This window comes from Conger conger, chromosome 15 (genome assembly GCF_963514075.1).
Source record: "Conger conger chromosome 15, fConCon1.1, whole genome shotgun sequence".
Taxonomy (NCBI): domain Eukaryota; kingdom Metazoa; phylum Chordata; class Actinopteri; order Anguilliformes; family Congridae; genus Conger; species Conger conger.
In genome coordinates this window covers 27,425,570-27,445,334 of record NC_083774.1, presented here as the reverse complement: position 1 = coordinate 27,445,334, position 19,765 = coordinate 27,425,570, and the positions used below count along the sequence as shown (strand labels likewise).

Genomic DNA, 19,765 nt, shown 5'->3' with positions numbered 1-19,765 from the left:
TACCAACACAATCCACCCTCTATTAGTGCTGTCTATACCACCACAATCCACCCTCTATTTGTGCTGTCTATACCAACACAACCCACCCTCTATTAGTGCTGTCTATACCAACACAATCCTCCCTCTATTAGTGCTGTCTCTACAAACACAATCCACCCTCTATTAGTGCTGTCTATACCAATACAATCCACCCTCTCTTCGTGCTGTCTATACCAAGACAATCCACCCTCTATTAGTGCTGTCTATACCAACACAATCCACCCTCTATTAGTGCTGTCTCTACCAACGCAATCCACCCTCTATTAGTGCTGTCTATACCAACACAATCCACCCTCTATTAATGCTGTCTCTACCAACACAATCCACCCTCTATTAGTGCTGTCTATACCAACATAACCCACCCTCTATTAGTGCTGTCTATACCAACACAATCCACCCTCTATTAATGCTGTCTATACCAACACAATCCACCCTCGACCAGACCTGGGGCAAATACATCATTGTTGTTGATTCAGATACGTTTCTATGCTTTACTGAAGTTGTCTGGTCTATTGGAACATATGAAAAACTATCAAAAGAAAAGTCCTTGAATCCAAGACAATGACATATTTGACCCAGGTCTGCCTCTCCTTGTCCTGTCTATACCAACACAATCCACGCTCTATTAGTGATGTCTATACCAACACAATCTATCATCTAATTCTGCTCTCTATACCACCACAACCCTATCTCTTTTAGTGCTGTCTAAAACACCTGTTCAATGCTGTTGTTAATGAACAAACAAAGATGTCTCTTATTTGCACTGAGAGAGTAAGACCAGACCTAGAGGGGGCCAGGAGGTGTGGCATTGAGTAGGGCTCATGTAGATCAGGGGTATGCATTGCTGGGGGTGGAGGGGGTGCAGAAAGGAGTTGGACAGGACCACAGTACGAGGTCTGCTAACACAGGTGTGCGTTGCCATGGTTTTTGCAGGTTGCTCTCCAAGATGGCTGGGATGAAGGAGCAGCAGTTCACCGAGGAAAAACCCCTCCTGCCAGAACAGAAAGCAGGACAGGACTCTGACATGGTGAGAGTGTTTGTGTGTTGTGTGTGTGTTTGTGTGTACATTTGTCTATCTAATCTCTGCAGTATGGGGGACAGACTGATGTATGAGCAGCTAATGCAAGATGAAGAGTGTGACCGTGAAAGAAGCATCAACCTGACGCAACAAAATGAAGAGTAGAGGTCAGAGCTGCATACATTTCCCAGAATGCACAACTGCAGAGACCAGTTCCTGTGCTGAGAGGGACAATGTAGGGGCGCCACTTGGTGTTGGGCGTGTACAGGTGTGCTTCTACAGTACACACTGAAGAGCCGTTTGGATAGAGGATCCAGCCTATTGCCCTCCCTACTGCCCTGCCTACTTCCTACTGCCCTGCGTCCTGCCTACTGCCCTGCGTCCTGCCTACTGCCTATAGTTCTGCCTACTGCCCTGCCTACTGCCTACTCTCCTGCCTTCTGCCTATGGTTCTGCCTACTGCCTACTCTCCTGCCTCCTGCCTATGGTTCTGCCTACTGCCCTGCCTACTGCCTACTCTCCTGCCTACTGCCCCTCCTGCCTCATTCACTCTCCTCTCTTGCTGCTCTGTTACCGCTACTGGCTTGCCCCCCCCCCCCCCCCCCCGGCCCCTCCCTCCCCGCCCCCCGCTGGGCCCGTGCCTCTGGGGCGGAGGTGGACGCAGTAACCTGTCTGTTTGTGTTTGCCGCAGCCGGAGCATGGAGCTGAGGCTCAGTGCGCCAACGAGCCGCCCTCCGCCTCCCCTCCGCCCGCCGCCACCGCCGCCCCCGCCGCCCCAGCCCCCCCGCCCTCGGCCCGCCCCCACCGGTGGCACTCATTCGCCCGCCGCTGGCTGCGTATCACCCGCCATCGCACCAGCGGGTACACCCCGGTAAATACTACAAGGACCACAATCCACCACCCTCAGCCCCCCCCCCCCCCCCTCCCCCGCCTTCCATTTGTGAAGTAACCGTGGAACCATGTCCCCATTGTGACATCACAGACCGTGTTTCCGCAGCTACGCACTGCCTCCACTCACGTTTTCTCCTCTGCCCCCTGTGAAAGGAGCGTAGCGATTGAAAGTGCCGCCCTTCGGGTTGCACAACGCCCCTCGCTTGGTCACTGGGTTCTTTTCTTTCGGGGGTTTTTTTGTGAGGAGAGGGGAGACCTGCTGGTCCGACACCGTGCCATCACTAACCTGTCTCTCCACAGAGCCCTGGGCTCAAGGTAACCAGTCTCTCTGCAGTCTCTCTGCAGTCTCTCCTCTGCATGAGCTTGGCTCCTGTCATGGTGCTGCATCTAATCCCTGCTCCCCGGTCGCTAACAGACTGCTCACTTCTGCTGCTGTTCATCCTGAAAGCTAACCTTTATTCCCGTTGAGCCAACATCTCCATACGTACTAACACTGAATATCTCCACTGAGAAACCATTCTAACCTTGGCATTTGATTGTTTTCCCTGAACTGTGACACCGTACCTGTTTTTGCGTTTTGAATGCTGGAGCGAGGTACTTGGCCGCCTTTTGCACAAGCATGTGCAGAACGGCACGAGCTGCAAGCCGCAGAGCACGTTCCCCCACGGATTTCAGTAAATTGTGTAACTCCGCCTCCAAAGCGCCCTCACCCGATTGGCTGCTGCGGCAGCTGTCTCGCTCCAGAGCCCTGCGGCGCCGAATCAGGTTCTAGCGTGTAACGGAGTGCGTGTCTTTTCTCTCCGCAGGAAAACTGCGACACCTTTGTCTCTCCGGGAGACTGGAAGGTACTGAATCTCTTCGCTGTCTGTCCGTCCGTCCGTCAGTCCATCCGTCTGTCAGTCTGTCTGTCTGTCTGTCTGTCTCTGTGTCCATGCCTTTGTCTGTCTGAGGACTACTGTGTCGTTGGTGAAGAAGAGGAACGGTCAGTGTGACGACAATGCGCTCGCTTCTGCGGATGTGAGAAACATTGTGAATCAGTCTGCTTCTGCAGCCGTGAGGCGGGTTTGCTGTTAGAGACCGCCCTCTGGTGGCTGACAGAGTGATCACAGCCGGAGGTGGCAGTGTGGAGTGGCTGTCTGTTCTCCCTCATACTGATCTCAGTTCAGTGTGCGTGCTGAGACTGGGGGTCAGTTGTCCATGAGGAATAGTTCTTATACTGGCATGGGAACACAACCTGACACTAAAATATGGGTAGACGTTGGCACACGTACACCCGCATACACATACGCACACACATAGGGTGTTTTTCAATACAAAGAGTGCAAAGTTTTCTTGTGAAGTACATTCTTCTCAAGTTTACTTGGAGACTGCACTTTCAAGGCCACAAGGACAGAGCATGGTGTTGTGAATTTGAGATGCAGTGCGTGCTTGTGACGTTTGCATGGGCTACGCTACCACTACAAAACATCCTTTCCTGATCCCCTCCCTGGTGTATTTCTTTGTTAGGCAGCTGTAATATGGTTTGGAGTATAGTTTTACTCCAATTGTATAAATATTGTAGCAGACTTAAAATTCTAGCCTACCCTTTCATCCACTGTTCTCTAGCTCGCTAATGCATTTAGCTATATTAACGATTGTTTTCCATACCCATAGAAGACAACCTGGCACTTATTGAAACAAGGGTAGATGTGGCTAACTCAATGCAACAATAAAGCCAAGCCGTTTCAATCATTTAAAATAGCTCGCCAGCATCTAGCCAGCGTTTCCTGCAAAAGACAACTCTGCTTGCCTTGGTGCCCCATTAAAACACAAGCTAGTAGGCTACTGGCTACAATTTAGCCTAGCCTATTCTACAAACCTTTCAGATTTCAAAATGATTTTAGCCTTAGTATTGGTTAAACGAGAACTAAAAACATTTATATGGCTCTGCTCACTCATTGTGACAGACGTTACTAGCCTCTGGCTATGAATTAGCCAGTGCAGCTTGGTTAGCTGAGCCAAGTCATACAAAGCATTTTCATTTATACGTTATATGCTTAAAATGAGCTAAAATTCAACAATTATAACACATATCATTAATCTTAGAAATATTTTTAGCAACATTTTATTCATGAAATGAGAGAACTAACAAGTCTCGCTCTCTCACACACACACACACACACACACACACACACACACGCACGCACACACACATACACATGCAAACACACTCACACACGTACACACACACTCACACACAAGTACACATGCACATGCACATACACACACACACTTTCGCACACACACACACGCATACACGCACACACACACACACTTTTGCACACACACATACACATGCACACACACATAGGCATGTACATAGACATGCACACACACATAGACATGTACATACACACACACACACACATTTTCACACACACATACACATGCACACACACTCACACACGTACACACACATTCACACACAAGTACACATGCACATGCACATACACACACACACACTTTCGCACACACACACACGCATACACGCACACACACACACACTTTTGCACACACACACACACATACACATGCACACACACATAGGCATGTACATAGACATGCACACACACATAGACATGTACATACACACACACACACACACACATTTTCACACACACATACACATGCACACACACTCACACACGTACACACACATTCACACACAAGTACACATGCACATGCACATACACACACACACACTTTCGCACACACACACGCATACACACACACACACATACATATGCACACACACACACACTTTTGCACACACACATACACATGCACACACACAAAGGCATGTACATACACACACACACACACACATACACATGCACACACACATAGACATGTACATACACACACACACACACTTTCACACACACATACACATGCACACACACTCACACATTTTCGCACACACACACACACACACATACATACACACTTTCGCACACACACACACACACACATACATACACATGCACACACACACACATAGACATGTACATACACACACACACACACACACACACACACACACATACACATGCACACACACACACAGACATGTACACACACACACACACACACACTCACACAGACATGTGCACACACACACACTCACACAGACATGTGCACGCACACACACGCACACACACACACTCACACATACACATGCACACACACACACACTTTTGCACACACACGCACACACACACACATACACATGCACACACACATAGACATGTACATACACACACACTCACACATACACATGCACACACACACACACGCACATTAGTATAAAGTGATGCGGTAAGGGCTCTGCTACACTCGGGCGCATGTTGTGGTGTGAACGTGCTGCAGCCGGCGGGAGAGCGGAGCGTCTTAAAGGAGGAACGTGTGAAGACGCGCTGGGGAGGGCTGGAAGAGACGAGAAGTCAAACTTAGGTGTTAATTAACAGGAAAGAATAAAGTAGTGAACTTTGTGAACTGACATGTGGTCTCGCTGAACAGACTCTCGTACTCACTCATTCACACACTCATCCACGGAACGACACATACATGCACGCACACGCACACACATATAGACGCATATATGCGTGTATGAAAGGAGGGTGGCACAGTGGTGCAGTGTGTAGCACTTTTGTTTCACAGCAGGAAGGTGTCGAGTTTGAATCCCAACTGAAGGCCTTTCTGTGTGGCGTTTGCGTGTTCTCCTCATGTCTGCATGGGTTTCCTTGGGGGTACTACAGTTCCGGAGTCCATGCTAATGTTCGCAAACATATTCAATATTTTATTTCTGTTCGCCACAAGCGTTTGATAAAGTCAGCTAACAGTTTGAAAAGGTAGTGAGCAGCGAACAAAAATGGGAGAACAAAAGTTGACAATTATTTGCCTGTGATAATACACTTTAATCAATGTAATATATGTTCTTACCTTAAAATTTGTTTTAACCTGGCATTGCTAACCTGACCCAAGTCACATCCAATATATTAAAAAGACGTTGGTGGCAAACTAAATGGAATGTTCATTTAAAATCGTTCGACAGTAACTGTTGCTGCAAACATAGTTTGCCACAAACCTTTGCTGTCTTGGATGCACATCAGTACTGGTCATTTTGTGACTTCTTGGTTTCCACAAAGCTGCATTTGCTTGGCCCAACGTACTCTAACAGGTTCCAGTCACAAAAGCTCCTGCTTGTGTCTATTTTGAGTCTATTTTTGAGCACTTGTCAAAGTAACAGAGTCAGAGCTGGCCTGACCCCCGCTTAGTGCCCCTCGACCACCAGGGGGCCCCGTAATTATTCTGGAAAACACTGTATATTATTTATAATGCAGGGTTGGGGGGGCAGGGTTCAGCCCCCTCAAAGGCTAGGGACAGAGAGCAGCCGGTGGAGGGGAGTCTGTGCAGGACCCCTGCAGGTCTTCTGACATTTTATTAGCAGTGCGGGGTGGGATCCACCACACAGAGGTCAGTTCTGCTGTCGAGAGAGAGGGAGAGAGAGTGAGAGAGAAAGAAAAAGGGAAAGGGAAAGGGAGAGATAAGTGTGCATATTTTCGTAAGCCTATACACTCACCGAGCACTTTATTAGGTGACTTTAGTGCTGTAGCCTATCCACTTAGGGTTATGATGCGTTGTGTGTTCAGAGTTGGACTTTACAACCACTGTCCAAGTTGTCATGGTTATTTGCATTATGGTCACCTTCCTGTCAGCTTTGACCAGTCTGGCCATTCTCCTCTGACCTCTCTCATTAAAAAGGTGTTCCTAATAAAGTGCTCGGTGAGTGTTTGTCTGTACAGTGTATGCCGGGATTAGTTTATGTGCATGTTCTTTACAGAATATGTTCTTTTCTGTGCTTTGGCAACATAAGATGGATCTCGTCATGTCAATAAAGCATGTTTGAATTTGTGAGAAAGAAAGAGACAGAGAGCATCATGAAATACCAGCCAGTCCAAGGAAAGTAAATTTGATTACAGTTGATTAAATTTGGGTGGATTTTCCTGTGCCAGGTTTCAGAATAAAAACGGTGCTTATAAAATTAATTGCACTCACAGAAATGAATGAAGGAGCAGTTTATCTGGTGAGGTGCGTTTCTGCCTTCCCTTGGCTGAGTGCGATTTCATTGGCTCTCTTGTGGAGTGGTGTTGACATCATCCAGGTGCCGACAGACTCAATGCCGGGGGTTGTGAGCCAGCACCATTACGCAACTTTGTGTCAGTGAACAGGTACTGTAGCAAACAACAAAATAAAACCAGATATTATATCATGCCAAGAAGTAATGAGGTACCTTTTCAATTGATTTTTTTTTTTTATTGAAATTGAAATGGAGGGAAATCGCGAGAGAAACAGTCCCCTTTTTCAACTGCCCTCTATACTTAGGAATTTACTACCACACATTATCAGCAATGAATCACAAAAGTTTCTCATTTGTTATATTGGGTGAAGGAAACTAAAACACCAAGTAAATTCGGTAGCTGTCAGGCCCTAAAACATAATTGCACATTGGCAGAGAATCTCCCAACTGAAAGCAATCTCCTTATTGAACCTAATGAGAACAAGTTTTGTTTTGCCAAAAACATTATTTGGTCACCATGCAGATGTACTGCAAGCAAAATTACAAAAACATGCAAAATAAGAATCCAGAAAATCAAATAAGATTTCAAGAGTCCATCAATGAAAATACACAGTCCAGGAACCAGAAACCATGCATTGCAAAGAAAACAGTTAAGAAAAGGATTTAAAATGGTGGCTCATTCCCTGTCACCCTGGAGAAAAGATTTCACATCACTGGTCTGGCAAATGTAACCAAAAATGTTCACACCTTTCACTAATTTATTCGAACTGTTAATAATCTCTAAAGGGTATTCTAAGTGTGACACTCCAGTTGGGTGACAGAACACGCTCTATCATGAGAGGGGGGTGGGGGAGAGAGAGGAAGTACAGACAGGATGGAGGGAGGAAGCTTGTTTTTTTTGCGGAGACGGGCGGTGTCGAGTCAGCAGGGAGTGGGTTAATCTCCGTTATGCGGAGCGTAAGACCGAGAGTGGGAGAGAGAGGGAGAGCCGCTGTGTCAGCACACGGGGTGTTAACATCTCTTTGAACAGGATCGGGGGGCAGAGACGGAGAGAGAGGGGAGGGGAGGGAGGGAGAGGGAGTAATAGAGAGAGGGATTTCTGTGAATGAAGCTTCTGCGGGCTTTCATGAACGCAGAGGCAGGGCAGCGAGGTCAGCGGACTGCAGCGGGCTGCTGTGGGGAAGAGTGTGAACTGTGCAGAACCGCGCAGAACCGCACAGAACCACGCAGAACCGTGCAGACGCTGTGCAAACTGTGCAGACGCACTGCCTCTGTGGGTGTGTGTCCCTCTGCCCTTCACTCTGAGCCTGTTTGGGTTTTTCCAACTCCATGGCATTTTTTAAACAGAGATCCATGTGTTTGTGTGCAGAGTTTGTATGTATGGGATGTATGTGTATCTGTGTGTGTATATGTACGTGTGTGCACCTGTGTGTGTGTGTGTGTACATGTGTGTATGTATGCGCGCATGTGTGTTTGTGTGCAGAGTATATATGTATGGGAGCCAGTTTGTCTGTGTATATGTATCTGTGTCTGTGTCTGTGTGTGTGTGTGCGCGCATGTGTGTTTGCGTGTACGTATGTGTCTGTGTGTTTCTGTGTTTCTGCGTGTGTGTACACGTGTGTGTGTGCGTGTCTACATATGTGTCTGTGTGTTTCTGCGTGTGTGTACGTGTGTGTACGTGCGTATGGCTGTCCCTATAGCCCCTGTTTGGTTAGTACTCTGAGATGGTGCTGAGGAGAGAGAGAGGAGAACAGTGGAGGAATGCGAGGGAGCCACTAGCCAATGGGAAGCAGGCACTCTGCCCCGGGAGCCAATGAGAGCGCGGCAGACCCCCGAGGTGGGGTACATAAAGCATCGGGGGAGGGGAGGAGCAGCAGCACTGCAGATCTGAGCGGCAGAGCGAGGCAGGGCGAGACAAAGAGACGACATCATCACCCAGCCGGCTGCGGCAGCCTACACCTAGTCTGATCCCAGAGAGGAGCGGCTCCCTCCGTCCGTCTGTCCTTCTGTCTGTCCTCCTCTGCTCTTCCTCCTCTCCTCCGTCGCGCTCACACACAGTCAGCAGCCATGCCTGAGTGCTGGGACGGGGTGAGTCTGCAGGGCTGTGGGCGTGTGTGGGTGTGTGTGTGTTTGTGTGTGTGTGCGCATGTGTGTGTGTTGTATGTTTATGTGTGCTTGAGTGTGTCCGTGTGCGTGCGTGCATGCATGCGTGCGTGTGTGTGCATTTGTGTATGCGTGTTTTTTATGTGTATGCGTGTTCATGCGTATTTAACTGTGCGTGTGTGTTTTCATTTTGTGTGTGCATTTTTGTATCGTTATGTTTTTTGTGCGTGTGTGTGTGTGTGTTAGTATTTGCAGGGTCTTTTGTTTAGCTTATCAGAACATGCCAGATATCCCTATTTGGTCTGTGTGTTATCAGCCCCCTGACTCCCTTATCTCTGACCTTATTTTCATATTCCACTGTACGATGGGGGGGGGGCGAGTGCTGTATGTTTGAGTGGATGTGTTCTTCCTGAGCTAAATATATCAAGCGCTAATGGTTGCTATGGAATGTTGTCAAGGACATTTTGCAGGATTTTATTTTTACCGGTGGCTGTAACGGATACGGGCTAAACAAAGGGACTGAGTTGGTGTGCCTCTACACTGCACCACAGCCGCATGCGTGCGCTGACACACTGACACACTGACGACACCCTCTTCATGCATGCAGCACACGCGCACATGCGCCGTCATGTTTACGTGCCCGCCCGCCGACGGAATGCAGCCCGTCGGAGAATGCGCCGAATGGCGGGCGTCGTTCCGCGCCTGTCTGTCCGTCTGTCTGTCTGTCTGTCTGTCTGTCCCCCCTGACATTCACCATCGTCTAGATGGGGCTAATGCTTATCCCCGCACATGCACACACGCGCACATGCACGCACGCACACTCAAACATACACAAACGCCCACACATATTCATGCTATAGAGAGGAGAGAACTGGAGGCACCAGCAGGGTTTGAACAGATTTGAAAAATATATGACCTTGAAAGAAAGATGGGGAGAGAAAAGGAGGATATAAATGAGAAAGGGAGTGAAAGAGGGGGAGATGGAGAAAGGGAGGTTAATCATTGAAGGTCACTCCCTCATTGGCTTTCTCTCTGCGTTCGGATGTTTTCTGTGTCTTAGCTCAGTGTCGGAAATGTTCCTGTTAAATGTGAAGATGTTGAGCATGTGATGCTTTGTCCACATGCCAGTTTTTAATTATCTGTCTGTGTTCAGTGTGCAAGGCTTTTGTATATTTTTATTTAAAAAAATGTTTTTATGTTTTGCTTCAGGGAGCAATAGAGAGGTATAGTGTATTCCATATGTAAGTCTATTTTCAGATTTTGCTGTTCAATATGCAGGTCCGTGTTCACACTGCAAAAGCCAAAAAATATTTGGATTTTATCTTATATTAAAATCTTATGTCTATTACATTTTGCTGAATAAGACAACAGTATTGCCAATGACTCATTTCAACATTTTCCAATGGGATAAGAAAATGTGTCAAGTCTTCAGTAATTAAAACAAGCTCATATTTTCTACTTCAGAGAAAAAAGTGATTTTAAGCCTCATTACAAGACTAAAACACTTGTAGTGCAGATTTTGGCCTCTTTTGAGTGCTCTGGTTCAGTTTTTTTAAATTAAATTCAGTACATTTATTGTCCCTAGAAGGGAATTTGCTGTGCTGACCGGTTTAAAACTATAGGAGTAACACATAACATAACTGTAATGTACAGTCAACAGACATGAGATTAACAAAGGGAAAGAAAAAAAGATAACATATAATCAAGTAATAATAAATTGCATGAATTGGATATGTGCCAGTCCTCAAAGTTAATCAATAAATAACACAATATTTACAGGATGTCAAAAAAATGTTCAAAGCATCATCAAAGTTTTTAGTCTGTGTTGTGTGTGGATGTTGGTGTTCAGTCTGGGGTCTGTGTTGAGTGTGGAGGTTGGTGTTCAGGCTGGGGTCTGTATTAAATGTGGATATTGGTGTTCAGGCTGGGGTCTGTATTAAATGTGGATATTGGTGTTCAGGCTGGGGTTTGTGTTGAGTGTGGACGTTGGTGTTCAGGCTGTGGTCTGTGTTGAGTGTGGATATTGGTGTTCAGGCTGGAGTTTGTGTTGATTGTGGCGGTTGGTGTTCAGGCTGGGGTCTGTGTTGAATGTGGAGGTCGGTGTTCAGGCTGGGGTCTGTGTTGAGTGTGGAGGTCGGTGTTCAGGCTGCGGTCTGTGTTGAGTGTGGAGGTTGGTGTTCAGGCTGGGGTCTGTGTTGAGTGTGGAGGTCGGTGTTCAGGCTGGGGTCTGTGTTGAGTGTGGAGGTCGGTGTTCAGGCTGGGGTCTGTGTTGAGTGTGGAGGTCAGTGTTCAGTCTGTGTTGAGTGTGGAGGTCGGTGTTCAGGCTGTGGTCTGTGTTGAGTGTGGAGGTTGGTGTTCAGGCTGGGGTCTGTGTTGAGTGTGGAGGTCGGTGTTCAGGCTGGGGTCTGTGTTGAGTGTGGAGGTCGGTGTTCAGGCTGGGGTCTGTGTTGAGTGTGGAGGTCAGTGTTCAGTCTGTGTTGAGTGTGGAGGTCAGTGTTCAGTCTGGGGTCTGTGTTGAGTGGGGAGGTTGGTCCTCATGTGCTCGCTGTTGTTTCTGCAGGAACATGATATCGACACCCCCTATGGCATGCTCCACGTGGTCATCCGGGGGGCACCCAAGGGGAACAAGCCTGCCATCCTCACCTACCACGACGTGGGGCTCAACCGTAAGCATTCTGCTCCTGTGTGTGTGTATATGTGTGTGTGTGTGTGCGTGTGTGTATGTGTGTGTGTGCGTGTGTGTGTGTGTGTATGTGTGTATGTGTGTGTATGCACCTATGATGGTTTGTCCTTTATAGTAACTCATCCTCGAATACCCCTTTCACACCGAAGCAATAACCCAGGATAAACCTGTGTTTGCTGTTGGTTGGGTCCACTGCCCTGGTCACAGCCTGGGTTTACAGCTGGGCTTTGGTATGAAAGTAGCGACCCAGGTACTCCATGCAGCACAGACTCCATCTCACTGCAAAAGGCAAAAAATGCATTGGTATTTTAGTCTTAAATGTGGATTTATTATATGTAATCTTATTTCAATTACTTTTTTCCAACAAAAAAAAACAACAAAAATTGTCAATGAGGCAAGACATTTTTACTCATTTCAAGATTTCCCAATGGGGTGAGAAAATTTCACTTGTCAAGCATGAATTGCTTAAAACGTAAAATGAGCTAATATTTTTGACTTGAGAGAACAAATTAAGATTTTAGGTCTCACAGCTTTCTTTCTTTTGTTTACAAATAATGACTTAAAAATGTCTATTGACATGTTTTTTTCTTTTTAAAGATATTTTTTTAGGCCTTTTTCAGCTTTATTGGACAGTATATAGTATAGAGAGACAGGAAGAATGGGAGCGAGAGAGAGGGGAAGACATGCGACAAATGTCGGACGGTCGGATTCAAACCGCCGACATCGCGGCTCGCAATGAGCATGCGGTCAGTGCTCTACGGGCTGCGCCACCGAGACACCCCTGACATGTTTTTTCTTAAAGAGTACTATTGGAAAGTCTTGAACATGTAAAAAAAAAAAAAAAAAAAAAAAAAAAAACCCAAAGATGCTTTCAAAACTAATGCAATCAACAGTTTAAATTATTAAATAATTAAATAATTATAAAGAGCAGTGAACCATTAAAAACTAAATAAAATCAATATTTGTTGTGACTACTCTTCACCTTTAAAACCTCATCAATTTGTTTAAGTACGCTGTCCCGCAGTTTTATAAGAAAATCAGCCGGTTGGCTGTGTAAGAAAAATATAGGAGAACTTGACACAGTTCTTCTGCAGATTTGGCTGTCTTGCTCTCCAGGTAATCCCAGGAGGCCTTGATCAAGATTTTATCTGAAAAATGCTCTTTTACTGAATATGCTACTTTATTTCACAAAATGCTAAAGTTTCACTAACATTACATTTTTGTAAAAATGAATGTTTGGAAATCTCTTTCCTCCTGACATACTAATGCATGAAATAAAATAAAAAAATGGAAAATACCAAATTTTTGTTTAAAAAAAATATAGGGTGCCTAAGACTTTTGTACAGTACTGTAAGTAATTACAAGATTTGCAGCACGTCATTGGGCTATGGATTGAGGAGTTAACATACTGTTTGTATTGGGTTAAGCCATCATAATGACAAACTACATTGTATCTGTACCAGCTGGCTACCAAACTATCTGTATTAGCAGGAAGAAATAGACTTAAAGCAAGCTCACTACACCCATGTATAAAGACATGGAAACATGACCACCCTCTTCAGCAGTGATGTTTACTTTTGTAAACTTGCAGACCCAGGTCTTGTGTGTGAACGGCAAGGATCCAGTACATACCGTGACCATAGTGTGCAGATGCAGGTTGAAATCCTGTTCAATATCCCATATCAACTCCAGGTTTTGGGTGTGAAATTTGTAGAAATGTGTTTGTAGCTCAGGTCATGTGTACAGCGTCTCCTGTACCAGAATATGTCTTAGGTCGAGGATACAGTTTAAAACATCCAACATAGTCATAAAATACATAAGTTATCATTTCAAGGCAGTGATAATACAATGCAGGGGTTAAAAGAAGAGCAGATGACAGATTTGTGTCTGTCTTTAAAAATCTGACAAAGAGATTTTTCTGGAAAACTTACTTTGAGTAAGTTCAAGTTTTTCCTGTAGCTCGTTCCAGGACCAAGGGCCTTGATAGAACAGGCTTGTCTTGTCAGCCTCAGTTCTGACACCAGGTACCATGCAGTGCATCCACTTATAAGATCTTATGTTATGACTGCCTTGCAAGAATAAAAACTTTTTTTAATGTATATACATGGTCCACTGTAACGGTACAAAAAACGTTCCTGGAATGTTCTAGAAACACGTTGTTGTAAGAGTGTTTTACTTCATCATGTTCATCAGAAGTTGCCGAAAAAATAACATGTTCAGGTAACTTACAATAAGATTCATATAACTTTACTGCAACGTTTTCAGAATGTAAAAAAATGTTACATACAAACGGTCAAACTCCCAGAAAACTTGACAAATCTATATACGGTATCACCATAGTCAAGCTGAGGCAAAAATAAACTGGCAACCACCATTTGTCTTTATGACATGGGAAAGTTTTCAAGAAACTCTAAAATTCAGAGTTTTGCCCAGCCAAATTCGTAAATATTTGTAACTGTCGACAAATTTGATGGAAATACCATACTGTGAGAAAAAGCGAAGGACCAAGAATTGATCCTTGTGGAACACCATTGTCTAAGTCGGCTGAGTCTGATATGATATTTCCATGTTTTACAGTTTGTGATCGTTAAGAAAGATTGCTCTGGAACCACATTTTAGTCTTTGGACTTAAAATAGTATTTATTGCAGAGAAAAAAAGACAAAAATATTGCCAATAAGGTGAGACAGTTTTACTCAAAGTTCATGATTTGACAATTTCAGCAAAAGCAGTAACTTAAAGCAAGCTCATATTTTCTACTTGAGAGAAAAAAAGTCTCATTGCGAGACTGAAACACTTGTTATGACAACGTCTCCTGCGCCAGATGTGTGGCTCACTGTGCATTCTCAGTCCCACCCTCCCCGTGTTACTCAGGTGTTCAGGTCTGCAGCTATTTTCAGGCGTAGCCGCTAGTACAGCCGGGAATGTGGCACAGTTTGTGCTCGAGGTGCTAATTAGACACCGGGGCGCGAATGAAGTACTCTCACACCTGCGCCTCAGACAGCCGTCAGCCGACGTGCCAAACCGCACGAGTCGCCCTCGCCATGTTCGGCACATCTGTCTCTGTTTTCCTCCTGTTCTCCCGTCGCTGGGCGGGGCTGGGGTGATTGATGGGCAGCCTTCCCGCCGCGGCGATCTGAAAGTAGGGCAGGAGAGACAGAGTGTCTGCCAGGGGCCTCCTGAAAACGTGCGACGCGCCGAGAGAGAGATTTGATTCGGCGGACGCCATTTTAGGCACCCGAGTGTTTTCTTGTCTGTGGCGGGTTTAAGGTTTGTTTTTTTTCGAGCGGGGATGGGAATCCGGTTTACTCCCTGGGAAAACAGGGCCGGGAAGATGTAATCCCTGCGGATGTGTGTTATCAGCTCTCCGTGGGCTGTTTTTGAGGGGGGGAGGGTTTGTAAGCTCTTAAATGTGCCTCTTAAAAACAACAGCGGCTCTAAAGCCAGGCCTCATCTCGATCCGCGGCGTAACCGTGGTTACAGGAAATAATAAAAATAACTTTTTTGTGCGCATGCATTATGCCGACCTCAAAATGACAACATGGTAATTTCAGGATGTCAGCATTCCTGAAATGGCTGCCTCTAGTTCATTGTAGTATCCATGAATCATGTATCGACATCGATAAAGGTTCTGAGAGATGCTCTTAGCATTCTCTCTCTCTTCCATAATCCTCTTTCTGTCTCTCTCTCTCTTTCTCTCTCTCTCTCTCTCTCTCTTTCATAATGTGGTGATTTGGCTCCCCCAAATGAGGATAATATTTCCCAATCATCTGAGCGAGCGGGCTCGGTACATCTGGTCTGAGGCGATGAGCGCCGGTGACCTTGAGTCTCGAACGAAAACCGCAGGCGTCATCTTATGGGTGCCAACCCCTCCCTCCCTTCATCCATCCCTCGCTATCTCTCTCTCCTTCCATTCCTCTCGCTGCCCCCCTTCCCTCCTCCTCTGGGGTGACGGGGGGGGGGGGGGAGAAGAACGAGGGATGAAATGTGGGTCATCAAAACATTCCCATCATGCCTCGCCGGCCAGGGGAGGGGCAGCACTGCGGACCTGCAGCTGCATTAGTGTGCGTGGCCCGTTGCCACGGCAATGCCGTCTGACTCAGTGATCACCTTCGCCGCAGGGAGGGAGGGGGAGAGCGACTGAGAACCGGAATGGCTGGGAAGGAGAAAAAGGCAGAGTGAGGGAGAGAGAGGAAGAGATTTGTTTTTACAAACAAAGGATGAGTGGAGATTGTTTTTGGTATAAGAGGATTGCATCTTTCTTGGTTCTGGCGTTGCTTTGTTTTTAAAGAGGAAGAGGAACATCCTTCACGTTTATGCCAATAAGTGTTTAAATATTGCTTGAAAGGTACTATATAAATAAAGTTATTATTATTATTATTATTATTATTATTATTATTAATATTAGTATTGTTATTATACATAACAGGGGTACAAAACTACTGCCTTGATGAGAAAGGCAGTTTGATCCTGTGAGATGCAGAGAGAGAGAGAGAGAAAGAGAGAGAGAGAGAGAGAAAGAGAGAGAGAGAGAAGGAGACAGACCTGTCCCATAAACACCTCTGCATTCTTGTGTGGTGCAGAGGAGATGGGGGGCGGGGAGGTGTATTGTGTTTGTGTTCCTTTTCTGGGTGATCTTATGATCTCGTCCCCAGCGAGTCTGAGATATAAACAGCTGGTCTGTTGTGTGTGTGACTGGCTGAACAGAGTGACTCACTCTGGACTGAAATGGGCCATCGCAACTGGAGCATGAGAGAGAGAACGCTGCCTTGGGCACACACACACTCACACACACACACACACACACACACACACACACACACACACACACAAACACAATCACACGCTCATGTTTATTTTTATCCATTATTTCATTAATTTTTCATCTGCAAGGGGAGGAGAGCAGGTAGTTTCAGAGAATCTAGGACAACACCCCACTCCTATCCATCCGTCTTACCCCAGCCCCGCCCTGAGGGAAATCTTCAGCTGAACTGAGAGAAGGAGAGAGATATATCTATATTTCACATATACAGTATTTCACATATTTCACATGTTCCTTGCCTTGCATTGGCAATGCACATTTTGGCATGCCAATAAAGCAGTTTGCATTCGAGAGAGAGAGAGAGAGAGAGAGAGAGCGGGAGAGGGAGAGCGAGAGAGAGAGAGAGAGGAATTAAAAACTGTGTCAGATGTGAAGGCCGTGTGATTGACAGCAGGGCATAGACCAGAGGCAAGGGGTCGAGGAGACGGGATTGCACACGCCTCGCTCTGTCCCGAGCTGCCAGTCAGAAAGGGCTCCAGCGCGGATAAGCAGATCCCGCTCGATGATCCGACACCTCTCGGCTCTGACGGCGGGAAAAGGGCACGCATATTTTCCCGGAGAGACTCCGTCTCTAATCCCCGGCTGTCCTCGAGAACCCGTGCCAGCGGTCGCTTGGAGGTCCCTCTCCTGTTGGAAACTTTCCAGAATGTTCCGACTGGACCTGCAAAGCGCCTCACAAAATGAATCCCCTATCTTCGCGGAAATATTTGTCAGTGATGTGTGTTCATTCTCCACATTTTTATTCCCAATTTTTTCCAACATTTCAATGTGTAAATAATGGGATTACAGTGTCTCTGTAATGCTATGACATATTCCCTGTAATAATAACAGAGCAGCAGCAGTGGACATATTGGCTTACCTTGTAACTGTGGTTGTAGGGCTGGATATGGGTGGTGTAAAGGTGCTATTTTCTGAACAATATACTAAACCTGAATGGCTTTTGTAAACCCCGTTGTGAAAATGAAGAATGTCATAATATTGGACTCTGGAACTCTTCCTTGAAACCATCATAAAAGATTTACCAGTATGTTCAGTGGGTATATATCATACATTCTTTGTAAAACAAACCTCCTTTATGCACCATGAAATTATAATTCTTTGTAATTTTTATTATAAAATTATAGTTCTGCCATCACATGATTTGCTTTTATTTATTTACATGTATTTAGGAGGAGCTTTTATCCAAAGAAACCCTTTACAAAGCTGTGATGCATTGTAAATATGAACTGAAAAATATCTACCCCTGTCAATTTTTTAAAAACATTCTCACCTCTAGCAGTTTATTGTTATTTAGTGCTTTTTAAGAATACTTCCTAACTCTATTTCTCTTCCCTCCCCACACCTCTCTGTCTACAGACAAGCTGTGCTTCAACTCCTTCTTCCAGAATGAGGACATGCAGGAGATCACAAAGCACTTTGTGGTGTGCCATGTAGATGCCCCAGGGCAGCAGATTGGGGCCTCTCAGTTACCCCAGGGGTAAGTCCTCAGCGATGCTTATTGTTCTGGGATTGATTGGAATGGCTGGTAATGTGTGCCTCCTTATTGCTCTGGGATTGATTGGAATGGCTGCTGGTTTCTATCCACAGGTACCAATATCCCACCATGGATCAGCTGGCAGGCATGCTACCCAGCGTGGTGCAGCACTTTGGGTAAGTGAGGAGGTCCACAAGGTGTTGAGATATAGAGGGTGGGAGTAATGTCACCTACTGGTCACAGAAATTAACATGTAACTCGTGTTTGTGAGGCAGAATCCTGGACTGGGTTACGGTGGTGTTTTTTCAGCAGTATACTTAACCTGAATAGCTTGTGTAAACTTCCTGCTGTACAAAGGAGTACTGTCATAACACAGGATTCTGGAACTCGTCTCTTAATAAAACATCACTAAAGATAATTATGCAATACTTTTACTTCTGATGTGAGAGATATAAATGTGTTGTACACATTTTGTTGTTCATTTCAAATGCTCAAATAAATGAAAAAATTTAATAAAATCACATTGTAGGTGTGTGTATAATGTTAGTGTTTTAGTCTGTATTCCTATGGTATTCCAATCATTCATACTGGTATTCCAATGTTGTTTTCAGATTTAAGAGCATTGTGGGAATTGGAGTTGGGGCTGGTGCCTACATTCTGGCCAAATTTGCTGTAAGTGGGATTCTGTCATTCATACAAATCCTTGTTTCAGTCATTTTCATGTTTACTGCTGGGTTGTAACTAAGGCTGGGAGCACTACTCCAGTGGAACAAGGTCCTATGTAGTGTGACCAAGTTCTAGCTCTGTCGTGTCTAACAGAGTAGGATGCCGGTTGCAGCTCTGTCAGGCTTCATGCAGGTGTTATATATACCTTTCATTCCATCTAAATGTTTCAGGAAAATAAAATGTTATTCCTTTCTTTTCTTTTTTTTCTGTCTGTCTGTCTGTCTGTCTCTCTCTCTCTCTCTCTCTCTCTCTCTCTCTCTCTCGCGCACGCTTGCTCGCTTGCTCGCTTTTGCTCTGTCTCCCTCATTAGCTGATTTTCCCTGATCTTGTGGAGGGTATGGTTCTGCTGAACATCGATCCCAATGGGAAGGGCTGGTTTGATTGGGCAGCAAGTAAGGTAAGTGCGCGCTCACACACACACACACACACACACACACAAATGATGCTCAAATTATACCACTCCTCACCACTCATCGTTCTGTCTGCTCTTCAGGTGACAGAAACAACATTCCCAAATACTTGAGCCTCTCTGCTTTTATGATGCTACTGTACACTTCAAGGGAAAAGTAGACCAGCTCCGTAGTCCCACAAGAGAGGGTTATAGATTCTGATATACTGTAACAGTGAAAATATTTGTGAAAATATTTTTCAGCCTTCAGGGCGGCCATTTTGTCCATCTATCCATCTCATGCCAGAACAAAATGGCTGCTGGTAATCTCAAAAGAAAATTAAGATACCAATAACAACTCCAAGAACATCAACAATAACAATATAAATAATCAAATATATTTTACTAAATTAGAATAATTTGATTTGTTAAATACTGGAATAATAAACCAAATACTGATTTATGTACAACGGACAAGCTATGTATATGCTCCATGCTCCATGC

At 45.4% G+C, this 19,765-nt stretch overlaps 1 protein-coding gene across 7 annotated transcripts in view; it reads left to right on the top strand.

Moving 5' to 3' along the window:
* Positions 1-19,765, top strand: part of ndrg4 (NDRG family member 4) — a 40,414-nt gene that overhangs the window by 11,609 nt on the left and 9,040 nt on the right. For 3 of the 7 annotated variants that reach the window (XM_061221142.1, XM_061221141.1, XM_061221143.1), the window contains 8 exons: positions 973-1,066; positions 1,749-1,928; positions 2,755-2,793; positions 11,731-11,836; positions 18,030-18,150; positions 18,261-18,323; positions 18,759-18,819; positions 19,184-19,270. In XM_061221142.1, the coding sequence (XP_061077126.1) occupies positions 973-1,066; positions 1,749-1,928; positions 2,755-2,793; positions 11,731-11,836; positions 18,030-18,150; positions 18,261-18,323; positions 18,759-18,819; positions 19,184-19,270 (751 nt within the window). Of the gene's footprint in view, positions 1-972; positions 1,067-1,748; positions 1,929-2,754; positions 2,794-8,816; positions 9,156-11,730; positions 11,837-18,029; positions 18,151-18,260; positions 18,324-18,758; positions 18,820-19,183; positions 19,271-19,765 lie in introns of those variants that run through there. The other 4 variants (XM_061221144.1, XM_061221145.1, XM_061221147.1 and 1 more) reach the window with 2 other exon arrangements.